The 27,628-nt window shown below is 46.5% G+C and overlaps 1 protein-coding gene across 2 annotated transcripts in view; it reads left to right on the forward strand.

Moving 5' to 3' along the window:
* The window catches only part of SLC6A11 (solute carrier family 6 member 11), a 124,842-nt gene that overhangs the window by 44,912 nt on the left and 52,302 nt on the right, over positions 1-27,628 (forward strand). For both annotated transcript variants that reach the window (XM_001152123.8, XM_054680373.2), the window contains exon 6: positions 14,182-14,316. In XM_001152123.8, the coding sequence (XP_001152123.4) occupies positions 14,182-14,316 (135 nt within the window). The remainder of the gene's footprint in view (positions 1-14,181; positions 14,317-27,628) is intronic.

A 27,628-nucleotide genomic window follows, 5' to 3' on the forward strand; every position in this document is an offset into this window, starting at 1 on the left:
GAGAATAGGATCCGGGTGAGGCCCCACTTCTGGGAAGCAGTTTGGAAATCTGTACAGAGCAGCTTCCTTTGAGAGCTACCTGTGAGGCAGGACTTGTTCCTATGCCTAACACAGTAGCTGGCAGATAACAGATGCTAATTGAAGGTGATTGATTGATTGGTTATTTGATTAATTGATTGAAAGAATGCATGAAGAGGCCGGGCACGGTGGCTTAAGCCTGTAATCTCAACATTTTGGGAGGCCAAGGTGGGAGGCTTGCTTGAGCCCAAGAGTTCAAGACCAGTCTGGGCAACATAGCAAGACCCCATGTCTACAAATAATTTAAAAAATTAGCTGGGCATGGTGGTGAACACCTGTAGTCCTAGCTACTTTGGAGGCTGAGGTGGGAGGATCACTTGAGCCCAGGAAGTCAAGACTGCAGCAAGCAGTGATTGCACCACTGCACTCTAGCCTGGGCAATAGAGTGAGACCCTGTCTCAAAAACAAAAACAAACAAACAAAAAAAAGCAGGAAGTAATGAATCTGTGAAAGAGACTTAAAAAAATCATGGAGAAAGGAAGCAGAAAACTAGAAAAGTCCAATGAAGGAAAGTTTTAAAGCTGCAAAGATAGGAGATGAGCAAGCGTGAAGAAGCCATTAGGTTGGACTATTTTAATAGTCCCTGGGGGACCCTGGTGTCCTGTGGGATGGCTGCCAAGTAGAGAAATGAAAGAAAGAGGATAGACAGCTTTCAAGTGAGGTGAGAACAAGAGGTGAGCATTGATTCTTCTTCCAAGAAATGAAGCAGTTTTGAAAGGAGCATGTTGCAACCATCATGGGTTAGCTGGGAGGGATCCATGTTGCTCAGGATCCCTGAGGAAGGGCCCAGGAGAGCCCAGAGTCCTTGACCAATTGGATGGATGGGAGGAGAGTCTGCCTTTCAGAACAGGGGATTCTTGCAGGAACAAGGCAGCACCTTGCTCTTTCTGGCTCCAAATGCGGCCCCTGAGTATGGGATCCCTCCTCTCCACAACTCCATCCCAAGTGTGTTTAAGGGAGTAAGAGGACATGGGGTGGTGCTTCTCATCTGGCAGTGTCCCCCCACTGGCACATCCTTGCCTGGGGAACTTGTAGTTTAATGGTGCCCTTGGTCGCCATGGTGACACCAGCCTTCTAGTCTAAGAGAGATGGATGGGGTTTAAATCATTATTAGCCAAGGTTCTGAGTATGTTTTCCAGGCAGTAAATAATAACTCCTAATACCAGTGTAAGCTTGGCTGGGCACTGTTGGAATGTTTATGTTGCTTGGGCTTGTTTTCATTTTGGGTTTGTTTTCTTTTCATGGTCTTTATGGTAGAGCTACGTAAAAATCAGTAGCATTGACTCCCTAGCTAACCTTAATTCACCATGAAATAGGCTTAAACACTAGACTCCTTCATCCAGTGAATTTTAGATATCCTGTGGACAGGGATTTAAATTGGGCTCAGCCTTCTTAATGAGCATGGTTGCTATTTAAGTATCTTGTCACCGTTGCATACAGTGCTTGTGTCTTTCCTTGGAGGTGATTTTTCCCAACCTGGAGAACTCTGCCTGCTTTGTGTCCTGGGTTCTTCTTGCTTTAAGGACTTTCTTCATGTAGCACATTCTAGATCAGTACTCTGGAGCAATGGGAACATGCTGTGCCTCCTTCAAAGTTTAGCTCCAGGAGGTGCTCTCTGGCACACCACTGCCAGCCAAGCTGCTCACACCACTGTGCATATGCCTGAGGCCCTCTGCTGCCATCCTATGAACTGTCAGTCATATACATCTGTTCTAGGGTTAGCTCACACACCCTTGAGGGCAGGGACCCAGGTCATTCATCAGCATGCTCTCAGAATCCAGCACAGGGCCTGGCACACTGTGGGCTCAGTGGATGGATATGAATGGAATTCAACTGCGAGTATTTTACTCTCAGATGGAGAGGCTGAAATGAGAACATGGACTGTTCACACCAGAGCCTATTGCAGACATATGGGGTTATGTCCTGTTATGTTCTGTTTGTTCTTACCGTGTTATTGAGGTCTGAATTTATTCATTCACCAACTATTTGCAGTCCATGTAGGTCTTCCCAGGAAGTGTTTCAGAGCCTGTAGAGATGAATAAAGCCCTTGCCTTTGAGTAGATACCAAGTAAAGAGAAAGCCAGGTCTGTGAACAGCTGACCGTATTACAAGGCAGAATGAAATAAGGGCTAAGTAGAAGGAGGAAGGGAAGCTACTGTCTCCTGAGGGCTGATGTGTCAGGTCACTGTACCTGGTGCTGTGTAGACATGGGCTCATTTAATCCTTACATCTACCAAGAGAGGTGGGAACTATGGTCTATGATTCACAGATTAAGAGCCTGAGGCTTAAAGGGATTGAGTTCATCTGCTACATTGCTATCCCCATTTTACAGAAGAGAATATCAAGACCTAGAAAGATAATAGCTTGCCAAAAGTCAGCCACATGCACACAGAGTGCCAGAGGCTGGATGTGAACTTTGATTCTCTGAAGCCAAGGTGGCTCCCCGTATCTGTATGCCACATTGCTCAGTGTGTTGCAGGCTGTGACAGGAGTGTTTTTTTCTGCCTGGATGGCCTCTTACTGAGTCCTAGAAGACATGGTCATTGAACTGGTCTTGAAGGTCAGCAAGATTTTCATAGGTAGAGAAGAGGAAAGGACCTTCCTTTCCTCATCTCCACTGTCCCACTCAGGTGAAGGGTGACATGAAAGCAAAGGTTTGCAGGCAGGGAAGTGCAGGGTTTGTTCAGGGGACACAGGAGGACATGGTGTGAGATGAATGTAGTTGGCTCATAGGGGAACTCAAACTCCCAAGGGGTCCGTTTGGGGCTTTGGAGTTGAATGGCTCTGAGCTTGAATCCTGCCTTTATCTAGCTTTGGAATCATAGGTCAAATGCACAACTTCTGGGTGCTTCAGTGTCCATCTCTGTGAAATGGGAATAATATTTTCTGTCTTCTAGAATTGGATAATGTAAGAATAAGGCACATCAAGGAAATGATAAATGTCAGTCCTATTATTATTAGCTATCTTCTGATCCTCCATTTCTCCCAAGTGAAGCATTTTTCCCTCTTGAGCCCTCTGTGTCCAACTAGGATGTCTCTCATTACCAAATAATAGAGTCTTGGACTCTCAGGACTGGAATGAGCCATGGGTGTAGGTGATCTTTATGTTCTCAGCCCTCAGTGAGAAGAAAGAGTGACACTATTCCCTAAGCTCTTAGATGTTAGATTTCTTACCCCAGCCCCGATGATGCCTGACAGGAAAACACCCCTCCCTTGTGACCTCTCAGGGTTGGGAGGGGCATTTTCCTGTCAGTATCTGAGAAGTCTCAGCAACTTTCCCCCCAATAACTGCGCGTGAGCCCCTAGCAACCATGTACCCCTCAGTGGAGAGCCCCCAAGCTCCTTCCTCACCAGGTTCCTGGCACATCCCAAAGGTTGGAGATACTCGTTGACCTTGGCTACTCTTGAAAGCCTGGCATCCCTCTTTACAGTGCAGTCTTCCTCCCTGTTGCGTGTGTCTGTGATGGTGCACTTGGGTCCCCTGCTTCCCTTCAACTCAGCTTTGATTTCCTTCTGTCCTTTTAAATTGAAGTATGATCTTATTTGGTTTCATCCAGATACAATTTTTTCCCTTCCTTCTAGGCACTGTCTGCACCCTGGCCCATCGGCCGCCACAGTTAGGACTTCAGAGACGATTCTTATCCATAGTGGCCACTCTGGCTGATTCCCTCTGTCCTTAATTTGAGTCTGGCTGCTGCAGCTCCTCCAAACAGATGTGTGTGCTTCTCCTCTGTCCAGAGGTCTTTCTTATCTCTGGGTTCTATTCACTCAGATTTTCCCAGCCAATGGATTATCACCTCTTAACACCAGCCTTCCACTGCTGCCCCCATCTATCAGGGAGAAGATCCATAAGGATTGTCAAGAGCCATTTCCCAGTGCCCCTCACAGCTGAGACAGAGCTGATTCCTGCCTCTTTGTCTGTGGTCTTGAACCCTCAGATATGTTGTTCTCTGCCAGCCAAGGCCACTCGCTCACTGGGTTGGAGAGGCATTGCTTATTGCACAGTGATGGTGAGTAAAGGCAGTCACAATCTTTCTAATTATTGAGCTGTCTTCATGTCAGATGCTTTGCAGAGTGATCTCTAACCAATCCTCACGACATCATTTGAAATAGGCATTATCCTCATTTCACACAGAAGATGGAAGCTTAGGAAGGTCTCATGGACCGCCAAGCCCATGCATGCGCCTTGTGCTTGGTGATGGGGCCCATGCCAAATTTGGCCATCCTGTCAGGCCCATTTTAAACTGGCAGAGAAGGCTAAAACTGTGGTGGCCAGGCACAGTGGCTCACACCTGTAATCCCAGCACTTTGGGAGGTCGAGGTGGGCAGATCACAAGGTCAGGAGATCAAGACCATCCCGGCTAACACGGTGAAACCCCGTCTCTACTAAAAATACAAAAAATTAGCTGGGTGTGGTAGCATGCACCTGTAGTCCCAGCTACTTGGGAGGCTGAAGCAGGAGAATCGCTTGAATCCAGGAGGTGGAGGCTGCAGTGAGCCGAGATCACACCACTGCACTCCAGCCTGGCTACAGAGTGAGATTCTATCTCAAAAACAAAAACAAAAAACCCTGTGGCTTCCCAAGACATGGTGATATCTTTGGTAAAGCTGTTCTAACTGCTCTTTACAAGACAAAACTTTCTGAAGACTTCCTGATTCCATTTATTGCTGTTCCTGGTTGACTCCAGGTGTAGAAGGATGGTCACTCTTAAGGGTCCACCTTCAGGTCCTGGGTTGTCCTCAGAATCTTCTCTTCCTGTCTGAGTAGAAGGAAACAGTGTGGATCATTTGGGCTAGTGCCTCCATTTGGTGAAAAACAACAAAACAGCAACAGGACCCACCCAAGATCACAGAGGCAATTGGTGGTTAGATATTTAGCTTCCATGTTTGACTCCTTATAAAGGAGACCTCAGAGAACAGAAGCATAAACAGGATAGTTTATTTCTCTCTCCCATAACAGCATGGGTGTGAGCTGCCTGGTTTCAGGGACCCAGACTCCTTCTGTTCTGTTGCTTTGCTTTCCTTAGGGTGTTGCCCTCATTTACATGGCCTAAGATGGCCTAAGACTGTTTTCATTTCAGCCCATGGGAAGGGCAAGAAAGGAAGGATGGGATACAGCCCTTCCCTTTAAGGACATGACCTGGATGCTGTACATGGCACCTTCATTTCCATCTTGTTGGCCAGAACATAGATGGCCACGCCCACCTACAAAGGAAGCTGGGAAATGTCTTTATTTGGGGCAGCCATGGGTCCTTTTGAAAATGAGGGGTTTTGTGACTGCAGAAGAGGGAGAATAGAGTCATGGTCTCTGTGCTGTGGTGGGATGGAGACCACCTGCTGGGCTGTTCCCAGCTCCAGTCCTGCCCCTCAACACCTTTCTTCTCTTCCTTCTCAACCCAGCCCAGGGATAGTGCCCTGAAACGTGGATCCCACATGGGTCAGTGTTTAGTTAGATTATTTTAGGCCCCACACACGGGCTAATTTTCACAGCTAATGATACACCACTTGCACTTGTACAAAAATTATAACTTTAGCTCTTCATGGAAATACCACTGCATTGTTAAAATACCATTACCCCCTTGAAGAAATGCCACTGTTTTCTTGTGAAAACATGACTCTACCTATTTAGAATTTGGTTGCTTAAAACAGAAAGTTTTCCCCTACATTTACTATTTCTGTTAGAATGTTCTAGAACAACACCTCCAACAGTGGCAAAAATTGTGAGGAGGCCAGATGTGTCCAGGGTGGCCTTCCTTCTTTAGATATGCATTCTCTTGCATTTTATTCCCAAAGATAAATAGTATCTTTGTGGGAGTTATGCCAGACTGTTAGTTGACTGCTTTAATGTTCTTTCCTGGGAATGCAGGTAGTGGTCTCTAAAAAACCAAAGGGGAGAAAAATCAGTTAATATTTAAAAGAGTGATTGTCTAGGGATTGGATGTTCAGTGCCATGCTTTCTGGCCGTATGGGATGGGCAGATGCACCTGAGAGATAGAAGCGAGACTGGCTGGAAGGGGATGCAGGGGAGAGGCGGGACTGCACAGTGTCCTCTGGCTGGGAGAGTGGGCGATGGATTATGAGTTGCTGCCAGATGTCAGGCAAGCTGAACACTTGAGGTTAAAAACAGCCAGAGGAGACGACAAGATGGCAGCACCTGGCCACACGTGTGGCAGAGTGCAGCATGTGTGCTGGAGAGAGCAGACTTCTGAGCACTTCCAGCTCTGTGACCTAGAATTCCCTAGGCTTGGAGAGATTTTTGTCTGCCTAGGCTCGGAGGAATTTTTGTCTGCAAAGTGGGGAAAGAACCTACTCAAGTGGTGTGAAAATTAGTTAGAGATACTGTATGAGATATTTCTGGCACCCAGTAGGTGTTCAGTTAATAGCAGCATTTTCCAAGGCTCTGGGTATCAGGTTCACAGAAGGTTCAACCCAAATCCGTGTCAGGACCCTGGATAGCTCCAAGGAGTCCTGGTCCTTTGTGGCTGACTGAGAGAGCAAGGAAGGACCTCAGAAACCATCCATCTGGTCCTTTCCCACAAATCCAGAAAGAGTTCTTTCCACTCGTGGTCCACGGGATGATTTCAGTGATAATCCATGAACCCAGACTGCAGAGCATCCAATTACGAAGTGAGACAGCTCTTCCCTTTTCATGTCCCTTAAGGTGAAAGGTATGCTGAGGTGCTGGTTTATCTTTAGCACCTCTCTAGAACTTGCTTCTCCTGCTTTTGAACAAAGACAAAACACAGCTCAGACTCAGAGCCTTTGGCTAGAATTTAATCACATTTTATTTTCGTCACATTTATTTTTGTAGTTACTTTCCATTTGCAGTAAGAGATCATAGTTTTCTGTTTATGGTGGTAATTCACAGTTTTCTCATTATGTATATTTGTTTAATATAAAAGAGTGTACTAATATATAGATAATATTAAGTAAATAATACAAAGGTGCTATGTGTATATGGCAAAAAAATACTGGGAAGATGCTATGAATGATTGAAGTTTGGATTAGTCTATCCTTGCCTCTTCGTAGATGGTAAATGCCAGCCCAGAGAGGGTATGGAACTGGCTCCAGCTGCCCAGCACATTGGATCTTCTCATTTTGTGGTCCTAGGTTCTTGCCCCACATTGCCCTGCTTTTTTGGATGCCTTTTGAACAAGACTTGGCTTTCCAATTGACTCCATTATCCTGGAAAACTTAGGGTGGGGTGGCCCTTCTACAATGTTTGTGGCATTCCAAATGATCAGACAATCTCCTTGCTCTGAAATAAATGGCCGTGTCCTGGGCGTAGGGGGAAAACCACCCCACAATCCCAGTATTGGGATGTAAATGAGCAATTAGCGTCAATTAAAACAGGATACAGTATAATTACCACCAATTGTGCTAACCTTTATATTCAAAAAGCCTTGACCTGTGAAAAGGGAATTAAACAATAGTGAAAACTCTTAACCAAGGGGTGTGTTTTGGGCAGTGATGCCTCCTTTCATGGACTGAGGGTTCTGACAGATTAGACCCTCCTTTCTCCACGCCCACCCTTCTGGGTCTGGGCCACTACTGGCAGTGGCCAGGAACAGCCAGGCTTGATGGTACCTTGTCAGAGACCTTATTAGGCCCATCACCAAATGCTGCATAGTTCAGCATAATGCCTGAACCCTGCTGTGGCCTCTTGCCTCTTCCAGACAAATTCTAGGGCCTCAGACATCTTGAAAGGGACACTTTGCCAGGAAGCACCTTGCACCTGAGCTGTCCTGCCCTCTGTATATGATCTGGTCTGTCTTTTAAAGCCAAATCCTTTGTGATGTCCTTGTTTATAAATATGCCTCTGAAAATCTGATTCAATTTTCTGAATCCCCTTTTATGTGGACCCAGCATCACATATGGATGCAGCACAAAGCAGTGTTCCTAATGACCTGCATTGTAACCTTAGAGTTCCAGATCTCAGCCTGCTTCTTTGTTCCACTGTCCAACAAATATGTATTGAGCACACCTTATACGCTATATACACTGTCCTGGGTGCTGTGGATGCAGCAGGGAAAATAAAAGACCAAACCCTTATATTGTAAAAATCTTAAACTTACAAGGCAAGAAAATTGCTGATGGAGAGCAGCTTTAGGTGCTGGGAGGATGCGGGAATGACAGGGGTGATGAATGTGGGATGGGGCTCAGGGAGGACGGGGCAATTCATCCTCTCAGCAACATCTGGGCAGACAGTGTGGTTTATGAGGCTAAGAGGGTGGCTTCTGTAGCGAGACAGACATTTTAAATGGACCACTCTGAGCCTCGGCTTCCAGACCTTTAAGATAGAAAGGACAATGAGTTCTCAACTGGAGGGCAGGGCCCTGACTTGGAGGAATCCTCCGCCTGTGGGGACTCAGATACACACAGGACAAACGTCTTGGGTGGCCGAGGAGCTGGGGATGGACTCTGTAGACAAAGAGAGACTGAGAAAAGGCAAGGAGGCCTAAGAGGCCTGGCACGTTCCCCAATAGCAGGGAACCTGGTAGTCTGGGGAAGGGTGGAGACTGGCCAAGTCACACGGCAAGCCCAGGCAGAGCCAGGACTGGACCAGCGTTATCCGACTCTAAGCCCAACCCTTTCATCATATCCCACAACCTTGAATGCGAGGCTGAGGAGGTTAGACTCAGGAACAGGGAAGAGACATGCAGGATTATTATTTTTGTAACTGCAGCTGCAGTATGGACAGTATAGGCTGTCAGTGACCAAGAAGAAAGGTGATGAATGGCACCAGCAATGGCGGTAAAAAGGGGGTGTAACTTCAGAAGGTAGTTGGAGATCTAGTTGGCAAGACTTGATCACTGATTGAATGTGGGGGAAGCTGAGAAGAGAGGTGAACCTAACTCTGAGCATACCTGAGTGACAACCTGGAGGTTCCTGAATATATGAGGGGGCAGACAATACCCTCTGCCAATTTCTGCGTCCTTGGCTAGTTCCACATCTTCCCTGCCTGATCCAACCTCTCCTATTCTGCTTATCTTTGGGGACCAAGCTCCAGTCCATGTTCACAGACAGGAGAAGGCTGGATCCCTTCCCAGAGACCCTGGAAGCACCTTCCCAACCTGTCTCCATAGCCTCCTTTTCTTGTGTGACCCTCATTGTGTGGTGTCATGATCCCAGGAGTTTCATTCCTAGATGCTCATGTGCATAAATTCCTTCCTCAAGGACTAGACCTGGGTCTTACCATTCTGTTGACCTGCAGGAGAGTCTGAGAAAGCATAAATGAAACATGGACTAGACCAAGGGTAGCAGATAGAGGGGTTTCATCCCAGCTGATTATGGCAGGCTGCCTGGAGTGCTGTGCGGAGGGTTCTGAGGCTGCATCCAAGCTTAGCTGCAAAGAATGCTGTGATCTATTAGTGATGTCTGGCAAGGCACAAGAGGGAAGAGTGGCAGTATGTGTGTCACTTATGTGCAGTCTCTTGATGACAAGAATCTGTATGGTTTTGACAATGCACAGCTGTTCTCAGGAAAAGTGAAAGATGATGTCCAAGTGTCTGGCATGGCCAAGGGTAGAAACAGATTAGAAGTAGCTTTTACAGAGCCACTTTTTAAAGTGGCTTTAAAAGAGCTATAGACACAGGCTATCCTCAGCATTGAATTTCAACCTTCATACCAATCTCCACTTGTGTGCCTTACATAATGATGCCTCTAAGCTACCTTTTGTACCCTGACTCAAGGCTCTCAAACCTCAGCTTACAAATGATTTTTTCTGGGCTAATGCCTGCCAGCCAGTGGTTTCATTTTCGCAGCCTAACTCTTTGTCTGCACTGTGGTCTTTGGGCAATTCATTTGAATATTTTATTTCCCTTGGTTTCATTTCCCTTGGTTTATGGTTTTATAAAAGAAGTATAAAAATGAAGGTGTGAATAGCAGTGGAGGGAATGTAGTTCTCCTAAATATAATGTAGAAGTAGAGCATCGATTCAGAACTCTAAACAATGGAATTGCTTCAAAATTATCATCAGCCACATAATAAACCATGTCACTGTAGTAACTGAGGAGCAGTCTTCTGTACATGGTGCCTGGGAACAGTGAGGCTACATTTGGCCAGGTTTTAAGTGACCCTCTTAATGACACCCCACTGGCTCAGTCTACCCAGTGGAAACTGGACATAGCATAACCAGCAAGCATAATCATATCAAAGTGGCCCCACAGGTGAAGGACAAATTTTTATGATTTTTGAGTTGTTCTTATGTTTTACATGGTAAGGTTCTTTTCCTTAAATTTTGCAAGCATTGGGAATTAAGATAGCTGAGTTCCAAATATTATGTATCTGGAACACGTCAGCTCCTGGACATTCTGGATAATTAATCTTCTGCCACACAACAGAGACAAAAGTGGAAATTACTAAATGAAAGCAATGGGTTATTAGCCTCAACCTGATGTTTTATAGACTTAAGGTGATTGGCTTTGGTTGGGGGGAGGGGGAGATTTTGAAGGAAATGAATCAAGAATGTATATGAAATGCTGAAGATCTATCATAGATGCTGTGTACAAAGCTAAGTGAAACTGGAGATTTTATAGCACTTTTAGCTCTCTGCAGAAACCATCAAGCCTTATTGATTACTGGCCTCTTATTTTTATTAATATTAATATTGATTTCTGCTCTTTTATATTTGATCTGCACCTTTTCTGGATTACATTGCATATGATAGCAAGAGATTGTGTTGATTACTTGACATGTCGATTGAGCTGATGGTTGATTTGGAAACAGGGATGCAGAAATTGGTGGTGCAGGGGCCATGAGTGGGCTGGGGAGGTTACCATCATTGCAGAACAGAGACATTGTCTGAATAAAATAGTCCAGCCTTTCAGGTTATGTCCACAGGACCCACTATCACCAACCTTTGCTGGTTCTAATTTCCTATTTTTGAGGACTGGGTTTAAAATCTCTGCTTTGTCATTTACAAATGGAATGACTTGACTTTTCTGAAAATCTCATCTCTAAAATGGGAAAATAACACAGGGTTTGCATGGCTGTCGTGAGGGTTGCAGATTGCATACATAGGTAGCCTGGTGGTTGAATGTGTGACCCTGGAGTCAGGCAGGACTTGCTATGACCCCCATGTCTGGTTGTCGTTCATTCACTGGGCAATACTGGGCAAGTTATGAGTAACTTCTCTGACCTTTGTCATGTGTAAAAAGAAGATAATCATGCCTACTCATTCTTGTTGAATGTTTCATGTGTGGAAGTGCTAAGTAAATGCAGCCATTGTTATTATCATGTGTAAAGGGCTGGGCATGGAGTCAGGATGTCTTTTTCCCATCTTCCTTCCATCCCCATTTTCCAAGTAATGAATTCCTTATCATCCTTTATGGGCTGACCCTTCTTTGGAGAAGCCCTTCTGGACTGCTCTTGCAGTGAGGGACTCACTCTCTCTGTGCTCTTCCATTCTTTTTGCTCCCCTGATGACATGAGGCATGACCTCCTGTCTATAAGTCTTTCTTTACTACCAACTGGAAGTCGCTTGAAGCAGAAATTTCCCTCCTGTGATTCATTCTTATTTTTACCTTCCAGGACCTAGCTCAGTTCTTGGTGCATGAGAGTGTTTGAGTGAGTGAGTGAGTAGGTGGATGAACTGAGTCAATAAAGGAATACATGAATGAACAAATGGGTGGAGGACTGAAGCACTGGTCAAAGAAACCCTGGGTTGAACAGGAGTGAGAGGCTAACTTAGAAAGCTGGAAGTCTCAGGGCATAGATTCTTTATCTGGGAAATTGGAGTCTCTGAACCAAAGCTTGCATGCGTATCTGCATCTGAGCACATTTGGAGGGAAGGTCCTCAGATTCTCAGAAGTGTCCCTGGACCCCAAATGTTGACAAGTTGCTGATCTGAACAGATGGAGGAGGCAGGCCCCACTGAGAGGACAGAACCAAGTGATTGGAGGAGTGAGTGTGACAAAAGAGAAAAGTCAGAACTGGCAGGACACTGAGTCCTGCAGGGATCTCAGTTAAGGGGTGTGGCCGGCGCCACAAGCAGCCCCTGGGACGGGAACTCCTACAGTCCCTGCGGGCCTTGATGCCTCCTTCTAGGCCACTCTTGTGCGAGGAAACTCAGAGGAGGTTTGTGTCTTTCACTGTCTTGATTCTTATCCAGAATCTGCTAGCTAAAAGGGTCTCTCGGGTTCATTGGGTCCAATCGCCTGCCTCCAAATGGACCAAGCCCAAATGGTTCCAGGCAGGCACTGAGTTTTTTCTGCCCCCAAAGTTTTCTGCCCTTTTCTTCCTTTCCCTCCCCTCTTCTCACCTTCATTATTTTATCCTATCCTATCCTATCCTATCCTATCCTATCCTATCCTATCCTATGGCATGCCATCCTACCCTACCCTACCCTACGCTATCCTATCCTATCCTATCCTATGCCATGTCATGCCATCCTATCCTATCCTATCCTATCCTATCCTATCCTATCCTATCCTATCCTATCCTATCCTATCCTATCCTATCCTATGCTATCCTATCCTATGCTATGCTATCCTATCCTATGCTATCCTATCCTATCCTATCCTATCCTATGGCATGCTATCCTACCCTACCCTACCATACCCTACCCTATGCTATCCTATCCTATCCTATGCCATGCCATGCCATCCTATCCTGTCCTGTCCTATCCTATCCTATCCTATCCTATCCTATCCTATCCTATCCTATCCTATGGCATGCTATCCTACCCTACCCTACCCTACCCTACGCTATCCTATCCTATCCTATCCTATCCTATCCTATCCTATCCTATCCTATCCTATGCCATGCTATCCTATCCTATCCTGTCCTGTCCTGTCCTGTCCATCTATCCCGTCCTATCCTATCCTATCCTATCCCGTCCCATCCTATCCTGTCCTATCCTATCCTATCCCATCCCGTCCCATGCTATCCTATCCTGTCCTGTCCTGTCCTGTCCTGTCCTGTCCTATCCTATCCTATCCTATCCTATCCTATCCTATGCTATCCTATCCTATCCTATCCTATAGTATGCTCTGCTCTGCTATGCTATGCTACCCTATCCTATGCTATGTTATCCTATGCTACTCTATGCTATCCTATGCTATGCTATGCTACACTATCCTATGTTATGCTATGCTATCCTATGCTATGCTACGCTATGCTACGCTATGCTATGCTATGCTATGCTATGCTATGCTATACCATCCTATCCTATCCTACGTTAGTCTAGCCTATACTATCCTGTGCTATCCTAGTCTCTCTTTAACTATGCATACTTAACTTTCAGTAAGAGCTGTGGCTTTAAAAATGTGGGTATTGACCCAACAGTGAATTCTAAAGTGGATTTAGAAGATCATGGCCAGCTTATTTAAAAAAAGAATACAATAGAAAATATTAGCATGTATCACACATGTGTTATGTTGTGAAACTTCTTTTTCAGCTCTATGTGTGCTGGATTGTGATGTATATTTCTTTCTGTGTTGTGGTCAAAAAAATTCAACAAGCACCACTCTCAAGCACATCACAGGCACTCAGTAGACAGCACTGAGAGACCTAGCCTGTGATGAGGTATGAGGGAGGAGGACAGGCCGTGTTAGGGGTTACTTCTTGTTGCTGCACCAGGAAGCCCTTCTTTCCTTTACCCCCTCTGTGGCCCACTCCTATCACCCCTGCTTCCTTTTCCTTTTTAATTTTATTTATTGTGGTAAGAACACTTAACATGAGATCTGCCCTCTTAACATATTTGTAAATATCCAATGCATTGTTGTTGACTGTAGGTGCAATACTGTCCAGCAGGTCTCTAGAGCTGATGCATCTCACTACTGAAACTTTATACCTCCTGATTAGTGATGCCCCATTTCCCCCCTCCCAGTTCCCCACAACTGCCATCCCACTCTTTGATTCTATGAATTTGACTCTTTTAGGTACCTCACATGAGTGGAGTCATGCAGTATTTGTCCTTCTGTGACTGGCTTGTACAGATGAATGGATCAAGCAAATGTGGTCTATACACGCGGGGGAATGCTGGTCAGCCTTGGGAGAGAGGGTCCTGGTGCAACATGCACCCAAAGGACATTGTGCTGAGTGAAGTAACCCCATTGCTCTCACCCCCTTCTTGATTCTGTCCTCTCCTCATGTGCACAGGTTGTATACGTGACTGCGACATTCCCCTACATCATGCTGCTGATCCTCCTGATACGAGGGGTCACGTTGCCCGGGGCCTCAGAGGGCATCAAGTTCTACTTGTACCCTGACCTCTCCCGGCTCTCCGACCCGCAGGTAAGAGTCGCTTGCTCAATGTGCAGCATCACCCACCACCACTGGGAAGCCTTCTGCAGAGCCCCTGCCACTGGCCACTGAGATTCAACAGCTGGTTGAACAGTGGAAAGCCTGTGGACTCTTTCCCAGAATAATTTTAAATGCATAAATTTAATACATAGGAAATCAAATATTTTGAAATACCGTTACCAAAACATTTTAAAAAGGCAAATTTGTGACATGGTAATAGATGCACATTTTAAAACGAGGACATTACATAGCCAGATCCAGCAGCAAGTCTGATGACTACTGTGATTTTAAAGCAGCAATGAGCATAAGTGACATTTCAAGATAGCTACACCATGATATGAAAATATCTTCTATTGCTAACAGGACTGCAGTTCATTGCCTGCATCTAAAATTGAAACAAATACTAAATTTCAGTTAGAAGTTAATTAAAAATTAAAAAAAAATTTCTGCCCCAAATCACAGATCTCTGCAGTAGTGCATCTTGGTGAGAGAAACTGGGTCTTTGTTCATGATTGATTTTCTTTGTGGGAGTAGCTCGTAGTAAAAAAAGAGTTGGAGAAACTGGCTAAGCTATCAGTTGTCTTTGGTAAGGCATTGGTTGTTCTGAATGGTGAGCAGTAATTGTGCCTAAGGTTCTCTAAGTGGGTACATGGTGGTGTGCCCTGGACTACATTAAACAGATAAAAACAGAACATCTCACAAGCCTGGTGGTTCTCAACCTCAGCTACATGTCAGAAACTCTTGGGGAGCTTTTGAAAACCCTAATTCCCAGAGCATAACCCAGACCAATTAAAATGAACTCTCTGGGTGTGGGTTGCAGGTGTCAGTATCTTTTAAAGGCCTCTAGGTCATTCTAGTGTGTGAAATAACTTAATCAAAGACATTTGAGCAGGCAAGCAGGCACTCATTTTTCTGTTAAAACACAGAACACATGGAATCAGTACAGTTTCCAAATAGGAAATGAGGCTTGCAAGAAGTTTCAAGTCTGCGATCTGTGGCTTCCAGCCACCTCCTGTTAGGGGAGCTTGTGGGGGAAGCGTTTGTTGGGGGATGGTTAGTGCAGCTCAGAGGCCCCTCATCACGGTGGGCAGAGTGGGAAGTTAGCTCATTTTTGTCTCAGTTTGCCATGCCTTGCAGGGCCTTGAGGCTGAGGATACCACTAGGCACCTGCATGGCATTCTGAATTGCAGGCAGAATCCCTGGGAAGAAGGAAATTAGCTTCAACTGTTGGCTTTGCCAGTTCCTGATCTCTGATGGCAAAGGCTCAGTTGAAGGAGCAGTTTTGGAGAACATATTTTACAAACCACTGATCGGTGTGTTTTTATGAGGTCCATGCATTCTGCCTTGATCCAAGACAGATTTCCCCTTCTCTCCTCTGCTTATGGGCTTCTTTCTTCCTGGTAGTCATTCAAGAGCCACTGAGTGTCACCCAGAGTTTCCAAATCTAGCTGATCATCCGAATACCTTGGAACTGGTTAAAAATGCTGATTCTAGGCCCTAATCCCGGAGATCCAGTTGCAGTGGGTCTGTGATGGCACCTGGGCATCCATATTATTAAGAACCCCCAGAGGTGATTCTTATAATCAAAAAAGTTTGGGAAAATCCAGGTGGCACCTACACCTTAAACGCCGCCCCCCCGCCCCCCCACCGCCCCACCTCCCACACACAGAGAGAGAGAGAGAGAAAAAAAAAAACAAACGAGAACTAACACAGAGGTGAGGCAGGCCAGGCCATTTTCTACCATCTGCTTCCTTTTAGGCCCTGGCCACCAGCCAGTATTAAGTAGTGGAGAGCACATTGGTCTGAGAGTTGGGACTTGGGTTCTCCTGGTTCTGCCATGGAACCTGAGTACCTGTGGACAAGTTCCTTCTCCCTTCCCTCTTTCTGGGCCTCAGTTTCTTCACTGGTGACATGAAAGGGTTTTCAAAGTGGATTTGGAGAGCCCCCACTTTTCCATGAGCATAGGCTGGCAAACTATGGCCTTCAGGCCACATCCAGCCCTCTGCCCATTTTTATAAATAATGTTTTATTGGAACACAGCCTGTTATTTGTTTACATATTGTTATCCATGGCTGTTCTAGCACTCAAAGGCAGAGTTGAGTAGTTGAGACAGAAACCCTATGGACCCCTGTGTCGGGGGGTGGTCCCAAGATTACCTACATATTTGGTAATTTAGGATTCACAGGACACAGAAGCAGTTATACTCATGGATGTGGTTTGTTTCCATCATCAGCAAGACAAAGACACTCACCAGGCAGAATGTGGAGGAATCCATGCACAGGCTTCTCACTTTCCCTCCCTCCTGCCTGGAGCGGGTATGCAGACTGTGTTCCTTCCTCCAGCAAGGAAATGCAGCAGCATGTGTGCAGGGTTTCTGCCCAGAGAAGACTTCCTGCGATGCAGAGTCCAGGTTTTTAGCGAGGGTGTTTTATTGACTGCACAGGTACTTCCTGCCTCCATGATCAGCCACAACCCTCTGACTTCCAGACTCTCAGAGGAAACACAGGTGTTCATCAGAAATCATATTGCTATACAAATGGTCTAGGCAGGCAGCCTTTATGGGATTCAGTGTTCCAGGCATACAAAACAACCGTGTCAATTAGTACCACAGGGAGCATCCTAAAAGCCCAATTCCCAGACAGCAGGCAAGAGCCAACACTACAAATGGGCCCGACTTTGGAGCAACATTGGGCCTGCTCTGTTGACTCTTTCCTACAGGCCTGCAAAATCTCAAGTGTTTACCACTTGGCTCTTTCTAGAAAAAGTTTGCTGACAGTGCACTGGGGTACCCTCAGGGGCGTGTGAGCAGGGGTTGATGGGCCCCACTCCACCTGACCCCCGACTCCGTCCTTGTTGCTCTCCACCCCTGCTGCCACCAGCCTAGTCCAGGCCACCACCATCTCCCACTGGAAAACTGTAGTAGCCCCCTAACTGGTCATCCAGAAATGGCTCCTTGACCATCTAGGCCACTCCCCACCCAGCAACAGAGGGATCTTTTTGAAATGTAAATCCAATGGGCACCTCTTTTGCTTAAATTCTCCTGGGATTCCCTGTGGTCTTTGGAATAAGATCCAAATGGTGGGGTCCCCACTGTCCTCTGTGAGCTGCCTCCTGGCTGCGTCCCCTACCACTCTCCCCCCTCTTTCAGCTCATTCCAGGTATTGACCTCCTCTCTGGGCATCCAATAGACATGGCCTTTCTACCCCAGGGCCTTCACATATGCTGTTTCTCTGCTGGAAACACTCCTTCTTTCTTCCCCAGACCATCCTTCCCCAACTCGACTGACCAACCATCCACTCATCCTTTTTTTTTTTTTTTTTTTGAGATGGGGTCTTGTTCTGTCATCCAGGCTGGAGTGCAGTGGTGTGATCTTGGCTCACTGCAACCTCCGCTTCCCAGGTTCAAGCAATTCTCCTGCCTCAGCCTCCTGAGTAGCTGGGATTACAGGAGTGCTCCACCACACCCGGCTAATGTTTGTATTTTTTTTTTTTTTTAGTAGAGATGGGGTTTTGCCATGTTGGCCAGGCTGGTCTCAAACTCCTGACCTCGTGATCCACCCACCTTGGCCTCCCAAAGTGCTGGGATTACAGGCGTGATCCACCGTGCCCGGCCCACTCATCCTTTAGGACTGAGTTTAAACATCACTTTCTCAGGCAAGTCTTTCTGATTGCCCACCATGCACCACCCCCAGCACCCCGTACTTATTTTCCAAAGCACCTACATATCCTATATATTTACAGTAAGATATTTATGTGTGTATATAATTGTGTGTGATCTTTATTTGTTCAATGTCCATTTACTTGTTGAACAGGTATTTTCTGAGTGCCTACTCTGTGTCAGAGATTATTGTAGGCATTGACAGTTTTCCACAGGGTGGCCACTGGCTGAGAAGGCAGCTTGGGAGCAAGGTCTGTATCTGCCTTTCCTACCATTGTATCCTCAGTCCCTGATGAGCTCAATGCCTGGTACACAGTAGGTGTTCCTTAAATGTTTGTTGAATGATAGGAGTAAGGGCTATTTTCATTTTTCACAAGAAGGTTCTCTTTAACAAAAAGTCGAATAACCTCCAGATCACCAAATCCGTGAGCTGTAATGTTTTTTGATTCTCTGTCAGCGATGGCCAGGAAGTGTGTATGTGTGTTTGTGTGTGTCCCAAAAGCAACTATGTCCCCAAAAAGCAACTGCTGATTTTCTGTGGCATAAATAAGGATCGTGACCCCAAGAGGGAAAGGAAAACAAAACCCCATGTATGTTGGTGTGTTTTGGCAGCTGGGGTATGCTGCAGGAAGAAGCCCAGTGTGGCCTAATTCCAACTGTCCCCATTTGTGAATACCCAGCCCATGAAGAAGCAAGAAGCACTGGTTTCCATTCCTGCTCTCTGCCAGTGGTGATATGACCTTGAGGAAGGCTCCTAGCCTCTAGGGGGCCATGTCCCCTCCTCCCTCAATCACAGGTCGCACCCGCCTGCCCCAGCCAATGGCCTTGAAGGTCAAGTTTGATGGCCCAGTCATGGAGGAATATTTTTTCTTTTGAATTATGTATGTATGTTTATAGGCATTAGGAATAAAACCGGGACATAAACCATATCAAAATCATGGCTTTATTGCTATTATTGCTAGAATGAGACTATATATATGATATGTATGATCTCATACATACACATATATACATACATACATATATATACAGGTTGAGTATCCCTAAGTGCTCCAAAGTTTGAAACCTTCTGTGTACCGACATGGCTCTCAAAGGAAATGCTTCAATGAGCATTGGAGCTCTTTGGAGCATTTCAGATTTTCAGATTAGACATACTCAACCTGTACATACATACATACACATATATGTCATATATGTGATTAAAAGTGAGGCTAATTTAAAGGCAAATGTTCAAAAAATATTAAAACAAGCATGGACATGACAAATGTAGTGCAGGTGGAAGGTGGCTGGCCAACATCTGAGGCACAGTGCTGTGGGGGTAGAGAAACATCCTGAGCTAGTCTTAGGACTTCCATAGCCACATGGTCACCCTACAGACAACTGAGGCACAGCTCCCAAAGTTAGGAAGAGTAGATTAGGAAGAGGAGTCGACTGGAAGTATTTTATCAGGAAGTCAGTGAAAGTTTCCATCTTGTATCTCTTTGTAGTGTTGTCCTCTTAGCAAGTCCACATTATTTGTTTGTTTTCTGAAAATGATCCTTAGTTTTCCTGTACTTCTGGAAATGATCCTGCAGTTCAAATTGCACCAGGAAGAAAAGTTCCCAGATAGTGTCCCTAGGCCTGGCTGTTGGGCTAGTCTGGGAGCATGGGCACCTTTGTGTCTTTGGGATAATCCAGCAGTTGCAGTATTCAGGCCTCTTGCAGCTATGAGAAATTTAAGTGGGTGACTCTATAGCCAGTAAAATCTCTCCCACAAGTGGAGAAATAGGAAATAGGAAGGAGAGGTGATTAGGGGAGGAAGAGAAGCCTGCGGGGAGTCAGAGGGCTGAGCCTCAGGCTGAGCTCCAGGATACATTCAGGTCTCCAGCCTCTGAGCCCCATTGGTCCCCAGGGCTGCTCCATCTAGTCCCTTGGAGGATGAGGGTGAGCTCAGGTGGACTGAGGGCCAGGAGGGGGTGAAATGAGCACTTGGTGGGGAGTCCTTCCTAGTCTATGGACTCCAGGATGGCAGGGATTACAACAAACATGTGTCCCATTCATCTATCACCAGAGCCCAGCAACCCTTCCTTAATTTGTTCTACTGGTAGTTATTGCAGCCCCACCTGTGCCAGCTACTCAGCATGTAGAATGAGTAAGAGCCTCCTTGTCCCCAGGGAGCATGCAGTCTGATAGGAAAGGGTGGAGTCTCACCTCTTCTGGGGTTCCCTCCCTAGAAGAAGAAGGAAGTGGGGTTGGATGAGACCAGAAGTTCTCCTCCATTCTTACAGTCTGTTGAGAAGGAGTAGCAAATTGTTGTTGGTAATCATCTGAGTAGCAGAGCCTGTGAACGACTTGTGCCTTTTATACATTAGAGTGGGCTTAAAGTGACTGCATTTAGGCTGGACACAGTTGTTCACCCCTGTAATCCCAGCACTTTGGGAGGCTGAGGCAGGCAGATCACTTGAAGTTGGGAGTTTGAGACCAGCCTGGCCAACATGGTGAAACTCCGTCTCTACTAAAAATATAAAAATTAGCCAGATATGGTGGCACACACCTGTAATCCCAGCTACTCTGGAGGCTGAGGCAGGAGGATTGCTTGAACCTGGGAGGTGGAGGTTGCAGGGAGCCAAGATAACGCCACTACACTCCAGCCTGAGGGACAAAGCGAGACTCCGTCTCAAAAATAAATAAGTAAGTAAAGTAGAGTGGCTGCATTTATACCATCACTTTCCCTCTCTTGCCTTTCTAGGAACTTCCTGGAAAGGTCCACTGGGAAAGTCAGGAGGGCTGTTAGCTTGTGTACCTTGCGTTAGAACCCCAAAATTGCCTTGTCTCTTGTGGCTCTGTGAAGGGCCAGCCTGCCATCGTGCTCCAGTAATAACCGTGGGGATGGCATGTTATCAGCAGAGTTTACTTCTCTGCAAACATGTGTGGGGTTCATGAAGCCTGGGCCTGGGCCAGGACAAGTGGGCACGTGCAGGTCAGCAGGTAGAGGAGAGTCCCTTGGCACCTTCCCACCCCAGAGGATACTCTTCTGCCCACATCCCCACCAGAGCAATGAGGAGCCCCAGTTTAGCCCTGTGGCCCGTCCATGATCCAGGATCTCCATTAATTCCAGACTGATTCCCAGCTCCCCTTCCCTCAGGATTACAAGGGGCTCAGACATGCCTATTTGCTGTGTCATTTACATTTCTAAAGGGGACACAGGGCGTCTGACTGGCACAAAGCTCTGGACTCCAGCTTCCAGCCTTATACAAGGACGTTCCCTGGGAGGGTGCTCCTGCCCCTCCACATGTGGGCAGCAGGGATTCTGCATGAAGGCTGATAAAGTGTTGAGCTGGGTGGCTGTGGCTACCTTCATGGTGGCCCCATTCGTCCTCCCTCCCAGCCAGTAAAGCCAGAAAGGGTGAAAAGAGCTCAGCCAGGAAACTTGAGGGCTGAGACAGCACAGCAAGTCATTTCTACTCCTTCTTTGGAGCCTTGGGAGCCATTTTACTTTCCTGCTCTTTATGCAGAAGTGGGGAGAATACCTTCTCCACTGATCAAGAGAGAGAAGTGTGAAAATTGTTTGAAAGTCTAACGGGGTTCCCCCCCGACCAGTGCAGTCACAATGAAGGTCCCAACCACCTTATTTAAAATCGTACCACCACCCCATGTGCTCCTGGTGCATCTCATCTGTCCTCCCAGCTTGCACTCATCACCATCGCAGACGCCATTCAGTTTGCATCACCGTTCTCCACCCACTAGGATGTATGCCCCATGCAGGTGGAGAATTTATCTGTTACTTGCCCTGTTCAATCTCCAGACCTGGAACAGTCCCTGCAACACAGGAAGGGCTCAGGAGATATTTTTTGAATGAATCGAAGGAAGGACCAAACAAGTGAACAAAGGAAGGAAGGAAAGACAGAAGGAAGAACAATTTCTAGTACAGCCTGTGTTATTTTGCGTTATGGTTGCAGTTGTGGGTGTGCTCTTCAGAAAGAGGCATTCTTGGTGTAGTGGGATCTGGTGTGGAGGCGAGGAAATGGGAGTCACTCTGCTGCCACTGGCCAGATGGTGACCAACAGCCTGCCCCTTGACCTCTCTGGGCTCCAGGTTCTCACCTGTGCATTGTGGGTAAGAATATCGGCCGCACAGGGAGGCAGTGGGGCAAGTGTGCACATGAGGCCCAGAGCACCTCCACTTTTCCCTTCTGGCACCCAGCCTAGGGCCTGGGAGCCAGAAGAGCTCTGGAACACCGGCGGCAGTCCTCATTTTTGCCTCCACCTTGCCAGCTCTGGGCAGGATGAGTCAGGGCCCCACAGCCCAAGGGGGCCGGGGGGGGGGGAGGGGGAGGGCGCTTTGAACTTGGAACCGAGGACCTTTATTGTGGATCCAGTAAATTAAGTTTCTCGTCAAGAACTTGAAGCGACACAGCAGCTTGCCGCTTTTGTCCCCCAGCAATTTGCATTCCGTGGTCTGTTATAATTTTCTAAACATTTGTTGGTCTTCACTGTCAGCCCCGTGTTCTCTCTGAAGTGTGAAGTGCTTCCACTCCATTTTTTGCCCTCAAAATTTTACTTTCTGTCTTTTCAGTCTTTGGGGAGCTGAGGGGATCTTGCAAGAAATCACATTGTTCCTGCCCCAGATTCCCGCTCCTCTCACTCATCATTGTGTTTCAAGTGTGTGTTTTCAGGGCAAGAACAGAAAGGCCTGTCACAGATCCAAATGGTGGGGTCTGCTTTCTCCGGGCACTGGTGCACCAGTTCCCCAGATCCACCTCCTCTGTGCAGGGAACTGGAGCCTGAGACTAAGGCGTCCAAACTCTGGAGCTGGAATGAAAGATGCCCACACTGTGAGAGCACCTCAGAACACCAAATCTTCCCTGCCTCCCCACCCCACAAAAAGATGAATCAGGGAAAACAAGACCCCAGTTCAAGACCCTACCTGCTGAACCTCACATGTTACCATGGAATTGCTGCCACCTGGTGGCAGTGTACTCTGATTCTAAGCAAGGACCCAAAGAAGATTGGGCCTTCTGGCTGTTGGACTTTCAAACAAAAATGTCCATATCGACATCAACACAGAGACATTATATACGGTTTTGAAAATATTGCAAGCCTCACTGAGGTGGGGGCCACTACTTGAGACTGAAAATCCCCCAAGGTTTCCTTTCAATGTATTTGTTCCTGAGTTAGTTTCATTGTTCCTAATACCAAGCACTGGAATGTAAAATCAGATCATCACACATGGCGCTTATCTTCAAGGAAATGACAGTCTCTTGACACAGACACATGATTAAGCCAATGACAACAGTGGTGCCAGGCGGTGCTGAGGTTGGAACTGACCTGACAGGTGTACTCCTTCCAGTCAGAGGGTAAATTCCTCCGTAATTAGAGACGCATCACTGATCTAACATCATGCACGCTTAAAGGTAGTGGATGTTTATTCTTTTCTTGTTTCATTCCTGGCTGTTTCAGCAGTGTCTTATGATCCACAGTCCTGGAGGTTGAAACGCTGCTTGGGTACTCATAAAACTACTGATGCTGGTTATCATTGATTGATTGCTGACTTTATGCCAGGTACTGTGCTTTAGAAACTTGTCTTTTAATTTATCCAATCAGCAAATAGTTGAAAATTATTGTATTTTAGACATAGGAGCTAAATGCTATATATAGGTAAAATTCTCATGACCTATAAGATAGGACCTGAGGTCTTTGTACATCATCTTATAAGTCATGAGAATTTTAAAGCCTGTGTCTTAAAGGTTCTACCAATGAGAGGACTGAGGCTTTGAGGGGCTGAAGCTTGCACAGCCAGCAGCTGAACCCAGGTGAGTCTGACTTGGCTGTGTGAGGGATACGGTACTGAAACTGTGTCGTGTCTGATTTTCCTGACCTCTCTCTATCCCTGCCCAGTCCTGGGCTGGCATTCCGGTTCTGGAATCTCTGAGCATCCCAAACCTATGTGACAACTTTGCAAGAATCCTAGAATCTTAGCCTTGGGCAGCTTTAATCTCCATTCAGCGCAGGAATCTTCTCTGTGGTAACCTTGTCAGCCTCCAGTTGGCCCCTCTGAGAGGGAGGCCTGTTACCTCTACTTTGGGACAACGTTCTACTCACCTGGTTCCCAGTGTTGAGACATTCATTCATTCTATAATTTGATTATTCTTTCTTCACTTATCTGCTTTAGTTTGTCAGTCCCTCACTTTGAGAGTATCTACCAAGGTTGAGCATACTAAGTTAAGTGCAGCCTGAACAACTGAGGCACAAGTCGGCCTCCTCCGAGTGAATAGAATAGAATCAAATCACCTCCAAGGTGGGCTTCTATCTCCTCTTGATCACCGCTGCTCCCTTTCTCACATGGCAGACCAAGGGAGCTTGTTAAAAGGGATCCTGGATCGTACAACCTTCTGGCATTGTTCTTTGAATGTATTTTCCTTTAATTATTTGAATGCATTTATATTATATATTTATAGTAGCTTCTTTAAAATCTTTTATACTACGTAGTTGAATTACTAGATGACCATCTTAACCTTGTGTAGGCTCAACTTTGTTTTCTTAGTGCAGGTCTGTAGAAATCTGGACTGTTCCCAAGCCCCTCTAACTCAATAGGACTTGATAGGATTCCAAGCTCTGCCTCCCCTATACATCTCATCAGGGCTTGGCTTTAGACTTAATTAGGATGAGTGTAAAGTCATTCTGACTCTAGAGCATGGGTCTCCACTGAGGAAGCTTCACCTCCCAGGAGACATTTGGCAATGTCTAGAAACATTTTTTGGTGGTTACAATTGGGGGATGTTACCAGCATGTAGCGGGTAGAGCCCGGGGTACTGCTAAACATCTTACAATGCACAGGACAGCCTCCATGACAAAAAAAAAAATCAGGTCCCAGATGTCTGTAGTGCTGAGGTTGAGATACCCTGCCCTAGGACATGGTTCTTGCTCCTATGGTGAGGTCTTTCTGTGTCTCAGCTGGGTGCCAAGCATGAAAACTTGGGGTTGACCAGATCTCTCCACTGTGGCAGGGTGGGAGCCCCTATCCCCTTGCCTCCCTCCCCCTGCCATCAGCATCCAGACTCCAGGGTCTCTATTCTACTCATCTCTGTAGCAATGCTCTCTGGTGAGCCTTGAGTGGTCCCACCTAGCCAGCCCTCAGCCCAGCCTCACAGAGAGCCTCCACATGGACTTCTGGGTCCCCTCTGTGCACAGCTCCCTTTCCAGCACTCCCACTGTGGATTCCAGCTGTTCCCACTGTCCTTACTCTGGCACTGCCTCCTCTGCCCAGGGAGACTGCATGCTATGCTCAGACTCAGCTCTCTGCATGGTGGTCAGGAAGTAGTGACCAAGCAGCAGGCTGGGCAAACCCTCTCAGGGGTTCCCATCTCTCAGGATTGCAGTCTAGCCCTGCACATTGTCTACTACCTGAAAATAGTGGTTTCCTTTATTTTGTCTGCTTTAATAGTTGCTATGGCAGGAGGGCTGGGCTGATCCCTGTTACTCTGGTGTGACCAGAAGCAGAGATCGACTCCCTTGCTCACCACCCCATGGCTGCATCCTCTTGCTTCAGGATTCAAATCAAGACTGTTCCCCGTGGCCATGGTCAAGGAGCCCTCTGTGGCCTGGTCCCTGTCCCATACAGCCTTGGGCATTCCAGGATCGATTCTGTTGCAGCGCTCTGACTTCTGCCTGGATCACTCTCCCCTGAGATATTCCTGTGGCTGGCTCCCTGTCATCCTGCAGATCTCAGCTCCAAAGTCAGGTCACCTCTGACTAGATGAGCTCAAACATCTCTCACTAGGCTGGGTGTGGTGGCTCATGCCTGTAATTCCAACACTTTGGGAGGCCAAGACATGTGGATCACTGAGGTCAGGAATTCCGGACCAGCCTGACCAATATGGTGAAGCCCCATCTCTACTAAAAATACAAAAATTAGCCAGGCATGATGGCATGTGCCTGTAGTCCTAGCTACTGGGGAGGATGAAACCGGAGAATTGCTTAAACCAGGGAGGTGGAGGTTGCAGTGAGCCAAGATCATGCCACTGCATTCCAGCCTGGGCAACAAGAGCGAGACTCCATCTCAAAAAAAAAAAAAAAAAAAATCTCTCCCTAGACCCTATGACCTAACAAAGCCCTTGTTTTATTTTATTGACAGGGCTGATGGCTGTCTGAAGTAATTTCATGCTTATTTGTTGATGTGTTCATTGTTAATATCCCCATTAAGAAAGTGATCTCCATGTGAGCAAAGAATTTGTCTGTCTTATCCGCTGTGAACTTCTCAGCACCTGACACAGAGCCTGGTGCATGAGAGGCTCCCAGTCAGCACTGGATGAATATATGGACAGATGGATGGATGGATGGGCGGACAGACGGATGGACGGATGGATGGATGGAAGGAAGGAAGGATGCACAGATAGATGATAGATGGATGCATGAATGGGTAGATGGATGATAGATGGACAGATGGATAGATGAATGATAAGTGGATAATGAATGGGCAGATGGATAGATAGATGCATGGATGGATGATGAATGGATGGATGGTTAATGAATGGATGATGGATGATAAATGGATGATGGATGGATGGATGGATGGATGGATGGATGGATGGTGGATGCCATATAGTGATTCAGATAAAGGAACATAGACAATCAGAGAAGAACAACATTATTTTCAGTGACATGTCCTGGAAAAGACTTTATGAAACACACCATCTTTTCTTTTTTTTCTTTTTTGAGATGGAGTCTCACTCTGTCACCCAGGCTGGAGTACAATGGCGTGATCTTGGCTCACTGCAACCTCTGTCTCCTGGGTTCAAGTGATTCTCCTGCCTCAGCCTCCTGAGCAACTGGGATTACAGCTGTGCGCCTCCACATCTGGCTAATTTTTGTATTTTTAGTACAGACAGGGTTTCACCGTGTTGGCCAGGCTTGTCTCAAACTCCTGACCTTAAGTGATCTGCCCGTCTCAGCCTAAAGTGCTGGGATTACAGGTGTGAGCTACCGTGCCCTGCTGAAACAGACAGTCTTTGATTTGATCTCTGCAGGATTAGGAAGAAAAGTCTTTTCAGAAAGAAGCAAAGATCAGAGGTGGAAAGTCTGCATATATGCAGGAAATGGTCTGTAGTTCAGTGTAGCTACAGGATAGACTTTGTGATAGGGAATCATAAGAAATAAGATGAAGTCAGTAGACTGAAGCCCCTTCATTGAGAACCATGACTGCCAAGCCAAAGAGTTCAGATTTCATTCATTGGTCTGGAGAGAGCTGTTGAATGTTTTTGAGCAAGAGATGACTGGCATGAAAAGAGCTGTAATTTCAGAAGATTACTCAGATAAGAGAGAGGCTCAGCAAAACTCATCAATGAAGAGTATGAGTTTTCAGAGCAGCATGTGAATGCCTGCTCTTCATTCTCCACTGTGTGACATTAGGCGGAAGGCTCACCCTCTCTGAGCCTCAGTTTCATCTCTCGTAAGCTTCTAGAGGAGAGAGCCTTATCCTTTACTCATCTCCTTCCTCCTTGCAGATTTGTTAAGGTTAGGTGAAAAAGCACATATTAGCTGTTTAGAAAGGGCAAGCGAATAGAATGAATTTGGAGAATACAGCCAGTTTGGAGGAAAATGAGGCTGCTATCAAATGACCTTGAGTTTTGAGGAGTATGGCAAGGAAGAATCTGACTGAGGATGGAGAA

The sequence above is a fragment of the Pan troglodytes genome, chromosome 2 (assembly GCF_028858775.2).
Source record: "Pan troglodytes isolate AG18354 chromosome 2, NHGRI_mPanTro3-v2.0_pri, whole genome shotgun sequence".
NCBI lineage: Eukaryota > Metazoa > Chordata > Mammalia > Primates > Hominidae > Pan > Pan troglodytes.